The 7,041-nt window shown below is 43.7% G+C and overlaps 1 protein-coding gene across 1 annotated transcript in view; it reads right to left on the reverse strand.

The window, feature by feature from the left end:
- The window catches only part of SH3D19 (SH3 domain containing 19), a 156,186-nt gene extending 150,984 nt beyond the window's left edge, over positions 1 to 5,202 (reverse strand). Inside the window, 1 exon segment of the mRNA XM_032464784.1 lies at positions 4,959 to 5,202. Coding sequence (XP_032320675.1) covers positions 4,959 to 5,070 — 112 coding nt within the window. The 5' untranslated portion in view covers positions 5,071 to 5,202.
- Between the last annotated feature and the right edge of the window lie 1,839 nt (positions 5,203 to 7,041).

The raw sequence follows: 7,041 nt of genomic DNA on the forward strand, positions 1-7,041 counted from the left end.
ATTAATAAGGCAAAACTAAGGCCCAGAAAGATGTGGTAAACTGCTAGTTGCTGGAGGACAAAGCTAACTGAGACAGACCCAACTGTTTAGAGGATTAGACTCTAAGTACCATTGAATGGAAAGCTGAAATGCTCTGAGGGAAAACAGAATCACCCCCAGAATGTAAGATGCCAATGCAGTTATAGAAGCACTGGATGAATAGTGTCAAAGTTAAAAAAAAAAAAAAAAGTAAAAAAATAAAGGGATGCACCCTGGTTAAAAATAGGATGTAGGACCATCAACTTACATTTGATTTGCTGAAACCACTGTGAGCACAACTGCTTATGTCACTAGAATGAGCTTTTCATTTGTGATGTTGAATAAAAGGTAAACACCATGACAAGCCATGTTAAAACTGTCTGTATGGTGCAAGGAATGTCAAATGAAGAACTAGTCTCAGTCTTTGGGGGTCTTGTAAGATTGACAGATTTCAGAAAAATGCATGAACTCCAAAGCAAAGCAACTACATTTGATTAGAAATAGTAAAGCAGTTTTACCCCCTTTTTCTTTGCCAACCTGAAATCCCATAACTGTTCCCAAATAGAGAAAAATGTAGACTCAACCAAGGGTCAGATAATTTAACAATAACAAAAATACACATACATAAATGCTAATTACTTTATAGGTAGTATTTACTACATGCCTAGCCATGTTCTAAAGGTATTACATATACTAATTCACTTAATGCTCAAACCCTGGGCAATAGGTTTTATTAATATTCCCACTTTACAAATAAAGAATGGATGCACAGAGAGGTTAGGTAACTTGTCTAAGGTCACACAGTAAGAGGTGAATCAAGACAGTCTGGTTCTCTCATGCTAAACTCCATTTGATAGTCATCATGGACTACTTCACATTATTATTTATTTCTTTAAAGTATATTAGTCTTATCTTTCCTAATTATATGACATGTTCTTTAAAAGCAGGGAACCAATTTGATGTACTTCCTTGTATTCCCTGTATTTTCTACACCATTTTGCATACATCATGTTATTATATTAGTTATCACTAGGCAGGTCTTAAAGAACTCGGTCAGTGCAGGATTTTTAAACAATATGTACATATGTCCACAATATCTATTGGACTTAACTTTCCCAAAATAGATAAACTTTGTAATCCTAATAACAAAAAACTGTAAGATGGTGGCCCAGAAAAAATTAATGCAGTTTTCAAAACTATACAACTTATAACACAGAGCCACAAACTCTGGGCCATATGACCAAGAAACTATAGTTTATGACTTGAAACACCCAATAGAAATAACAGAGGTGCAGCTATATCTGTCTGTGTTACTTTAGATTACGTCTTTTAACACTTCTGAGTCTCAATTTACTCTTTGAAATGGGGATAATAAAAATGTACCCTCTTCCCTCTCAGGTTGATATAACAATCAAGTTCCATGAGGCTGTGAAAGCCCTTCCTATAGTAGAAAAGCACCAGATGAACATAAAGCATTTCTAAAATGTAACAAGCACCAAGCGGGTACAAATGAGTGGCACATTCGTAGCAACTAACTTTTATCAGTAGCCAGAGGGACAGCTTGGAAAAACACGGCTTTTCAGGCCAAGCAGACCTGAATTCAATCCCCAACCTGCCATTTACTAGCTGAGGGATCTGGGGCAAGTGGCTTAAATATTCCTGAGCCTCACTCTTTTCAATTATAAAATAGAGAAAATAATGCCTCCCTCATAGGGGATCACATGTAAGAAGTACTTAATTCATAGGGAACACAATGAATTTTATTCTGTGACCTCAGACTTGCAATACCAGTCATTTCCCTTGAAATATATTGGAGAAGTTATACCTGTCCTTCCAGAGTTTACCATAAAGACATCAACAGGTAGAAAGAATAAATTTATTTAGTATTTATTAAACCCTATGAAATGCCTACCACTCTTCCAGGTGACTAAGGGAAGCCCTAGAATTTTGTATTCCCTGCCCTTTGGAGAAACAATATAAAAATGCTGCATGTCAGTCATAGGTTCTCAAACTCATTTGAGAATCTGAGGAAAGCGACGGCACCTCTCCTCAAAGAAAGCTACAAAACTTTTAGGAGACAGCACAGAAGATACAGGAGAATATCTTCATGCCCGTGAGGTAGGAAACGCCTTCTTAACCAAGGGGGACAGTGAGGGGAAAAGTCACACTAACTATAAAGAAAAAGACTCATAAATATACCTATATTAAAATTAAGAATTTCCACATCAAAAGAAACCATAAACCAAATTTTTAAAATAAACCACAGAGTGGAAGATTTTGCAACACATGCAACCAACGAAAGCTGGGATTCCTGTGCAAATAAAGAACACCAAAATCAATAAAAAATGATAAGCAAAAGTGGGATATATTCATACAATGAAAAGAAACTTTAGCTGCATATAACAATATGGATAAATCTTACAAACTTAATGTTGAGCAAAAAAAGCAGGACACTAAAGACTATATACAGAATGATTCCATGCATATGAAGTTGTAAAATACGTAAGACTAAATAATATTGTATACGGATACACATACGTATGCATATGCATACAGGTAAAACTGCACAGGTAAAATTGTGCATAAAAGCAAGGGGAAAAAAAGTGATTCCCTCATGGGGAAGGAAGAAGCCATGCCTGGGAGGGACTGAAGTTTACTTCTGTGAAATGATAATATTCTATTGCTCAGCTTGGGCACAGGTTACATGAGTTTTATTTCATAATGTACAGGTTTTATACACCCTCCTGAATGTACACTGCAAAATTAATCAATGCATTTCCACAAGCACACCTCAATTTAGCAGGGAGAGGACTTCACAAACTCCCTCGGGTCCATAAACCCTAAGTTTATGGTGTCAAGCTATGTGAGATCAAAGAAAAAGAAAATCTTCAGATTATGAAGTGGTGGAGGAAGGAGGGAGCAGATGAGAACAGGAAAGGTGAAAGATTAGAAAGATGTTAAAAAGAAGAAACATTAAGCCTCTGGGTCAGTTCATACTCTCTCACTTGGAGAGAGAACGTCTAGCTTGAACATAACTAACAAATGCCCAAGCTTGGTAAGGAATGCGATGGAGTCTGAAAAACACGGGAACTAATGAGGGGAAAGAGGAGCACAGCCAGCAAAGAAATGTAAACTATTAAATACTGTATCTCAAAAGAAAGAAGACCAACAGCGGCAAGTTTAACCCTCTGCCCACTCCGTAAGATCTCCGTCCCTCACTGCTTAACGGAGACAGGGTATATTAAACGGTCAGAGACTGCGAACATCAATTTCTGTGTGAAAAAGTACACTATGTCATGTTTCAGCAAAATATTATCACGGAGCCTGGAAAAGCTTCTGCTAGCCATGGGGAATTAAGGAACTGGTAAAAACAAGTTACAAAATGCCATTTCCGCCAGCCTTGGAATAAATACACATATTGCAACTAAATGTTAAGTATATATCTGGATCATATCTAGTCTGACCTCTGGTAGACTTCTTCACAGTACAGTCCCTTGCAAAAGAGAGTGAAGCTTTTTGCTGAAGGTAATAGGAGACCAAGGTATGTTTAAATCAGTAATTCAATGAAGGAACATCTTTGTAAAGTTTTTTCATTGTATTCTTGCAAGAAATATTTACTCATGTCTACAAACAAATATGAGAGATTTATTTCATTAGGTCTTGGTTTAAACTGAACAAATTTCATTGGTCTTGCCTTATGCTGAACAAAACTGTCAAATTATCTTCAAAACAGTTGATATTCTTGTGGATAGTAAAATGCCTTATTTTGATGGAAAGAGTAATGGGCAAAAGGCATTATTTTTAAAACTGCAAGACCCTACCAAGAACATCAAATTGACTATTTTTTTTTCATGTGCATTCAAACTCTTTACTTTCATCCCATTTTCTACCCTCCATTGGTTCCCAACAGACCTACTGTCTTTAAATTCTCCAACTTTCTCTTAGGTTAAGGGAGCCACAGAGAAAAGATTGTCCCTGGCTTGATAAATCGTTCGCTATACTCCACTTTCTAAAGCGGTGTTAATAAATGTTCACATCTGAATCTGTCTCACTTCTCTATCGGCCTTTTGTTTGTCATCTCCGTAGGTTTGTTCTTCCCTCTTGTTTTCAATAACTGGCTTATCCAGTTGGAACCAAAGGCTGAAGAATTTCCTCTCTACTATGTTTAATTGAAAAGCTGCCCCGGAAAGAAGGAAGGGGTGTGGATTTACACTTATTCACTCTTCCCCTTATGTGCCAAACTATTGATCCGTGCCGCCTTTGTGCACCCCAAAGCACAAGATCATTAAAGTAGTTATAGGCCCAGAAATGATTCTCAGTCCAAAGGATGCGCCTTTTGGAATGAGATATTCTGGACCGGGGGTTGGGGGAGGGGTGGTGAGGTTGTCCACAAAATAACACTAAAGCAAGTCCTATAGAAAACTGGTGAGCTCAGGCGATGGGGGTTTGGGAAGACTGTCACAGGTCCGAAGTCCAAGAGGCACCGAACCCCGGCTGGACAATCAGCACGTGGTTCGACCTGGTTGCGAGAGCGCAGGCCGACCTATCGGGAGGGGGTATTCACCAGCCAGACGGCCAGACCCAGCGAACTCTCCACCGGCCTGACTCATCCAGAGATAAGTAACCACCCTGGCCACAAGTTCCAAGCCAGCAGCTCTTGGATTTAGTTTGCACGGAAAACGTGTAGTTTAGGCTCCAGGGTCACTAGCGGATAGAGACAGGCTTGAATTTCTTCGGGCTTGGCCCGAAAGTGAGGATGAGGATGGAAAAGCCACTCTCTCTCCCTCTTCGCCTCTGAGAGTTGAAGGTGCGGGTCCCCTACGGGCCGGTGAGGGAGCCGCTGGCGTCCGGGGCAGGATCTGCGCGGCTCCGGGGCGCCCACCCCTGGGTCCCCGGGTCTCCGACCCCCCCGACCCCCTCGCGCTGCCCGCGCCCCTCACCTGCGGCCGAGTGGCCCGAGAGCGCACGGCCTCGGGCGCGGCGCGGGCCCCCGAGCTCGCGGCGCTCGCGCAGCTCTTCGTCCTCGTCCTCCCGCCGCCGGCCCTCAGCCATGGGCGAGCTGCGGGCCCCGGCGCGCCGTCCGCCAGCACCGCTGTCCCGCGCCAGCAGCCTCCGGGCCTGGACCGCGGCCCCGGGGAGGCGGCGGCGGCGGCGGCGGCGGCGGAAGCGGCTACCTCTGCGGCTCCACCTGCAGCCCGCGGGGGAGCGGCGGGGCGCGGGCTGAGCCGGTCTCCCCGCCTCCTCGCGAGCCCCGGCGGCCGCCTTCTCCCCGCTCTCCCTCTCCCACTGTCTCCCCCTTCCTCTTCCCTTCCCCTTCCCCGCCCCGCGGAATCGGAGCCAGGGATCGGGCGGGCTCCGGCCGGCCGGGCCGCGCCTCCTCGGGGAGGGGTTACCGGCCTCTGGGGCCGCCCCGCAGCCGCACACGCTGGAACCACCCGCTCCACCGAAACAAACGTGTAGAAGATAAATAAACGGGATAGGAAGGGGGGAAAGAGGAGGCGGCCTGGCCTCTTCCTGCCCTTTCACATTATTCCGGTGTCAACAGGAAACCCATTTGCTTGACACTTAAACAAAAGGAGGAGGAGGAGGAACCTGCCTGTAGCCGGACTTGGGGAGATGGGGCAGCTGGGAGCCGCTGAACTTGGGAACAAACTTGGCTTGGAGTTTGGTGGCGCTTCAGCGTAAATCACAGGCTTTTTTCTTTCTCCCTCTTCTCTTTTAAATCGAGCCTCTGGGCAGAGCGCAAAGAATTTTTAGGGCAGTGACACTTCTCTGTATGACACTATAATTGTGGAGCAATGTCGTTATACGTTTGTCCAAACCTATAGAATATACAACAGGAAGAGTGAACCCTAATGTAAACTTACTGTAACTCTGGGCGATTATGATGTTTCCATGTAAATTCATCAGTTGTAACAAAGGTGGGGATGTTGATAATAGGGGAGGCTGGGCATGTGCAGGGGGCAGGGAAATATGAAAAATCTCAGTCTTCACTGGAATTTTGCTGTGAACCTGAAACTGCTCCAAAATACAAAGTCTAATTAAAAAAATTTTTTTTAAATCGAGCCTCTCTGTATTCTAGTTGGTTTAGGGTTAGGAAATGGCCACCAACCCTAGAATAAGATGTATTTAAGTGTCCAGTACCTGATTATTTGTAGAGAGGCGATTTGGTGAAGTGCCAAAGCACTGGCTCTGGAACCAGAACCTGTCATTTGAAGCACTTAGCTAAAGCTGAAAGGACTAGGGTAAGAGGGTTGTGATGCCTATCTGTATAGTACACACCTTAGGTTCCACACTTGCTCATACACACGTTCACGCAGAGGGGCAGATCCCGAAATCTCAGAGAAAGGTATCCAAGCAGCAGGCAGAGACATTGCCTGGACATGAAGCCGTAGGAAACTCCCTGGTGGAATGAACAGGCCTTTATCTTCAGCCTCTTGCTCTATTTTTGAGAGCTTGTGAGGGCTCCTAATGCTCAGCATGTAAAAGAGAAAAAGAGAGGGAGAAAGGGGTCACTCAAAATAGAACCGCCTGCCATCCCTGCGAGCGGTCTCTTTGCCTTTTTGTTAGCGGTTGTTGCTGCCAGAGAAAATCTTTCTGCTTTTAGGTAGATAAGAGCTACTGTCGATTTTGTGGAATTGAGGTCAAATTCACAAGTGAAACCTTATTACTGCATAAGCAGTTAAATAAGTGGACATCTGGAGAACTTGAAGTTAAACTGGAAAGAAAAAAGGTTCTGAAACTTCCGGGTCATTTTAAGTGGATTTGTCACTTACCTTTAAGTGAAAGCATATTTGTTACTTACCTTAGAGGATGAGGAATCATTTGGAAGCTCCCCACCCTGCTAGCCACACAACTTCACAAAGCTGTTGGGGGTCAACCTCCACTATTCAGATTCTCAGTTTGAAAAGGGTGAAAAGTGTTCCGGACCTCCCATCTGATCCGAGCTTTAGGAACTCACACCCTTCATTTGAGGTGTAGACTCAAACTCAGTTTCCGTTCAACAAACACTTATGTAACTGT

Source organism: Camelus ferus, chromosome 2 (assembly GCF_009834535.1).
Source record: "Camelus ferus isolate YT-003-E chromosome 2, BCGSAC_Cfer_1.0, whole genome shotgun sequence".
NCBI lineage: Eukaryota > Metazoa > Chordata > Mammalia > Artiodactyla > Camelidae > Camelus > Camelus ferus.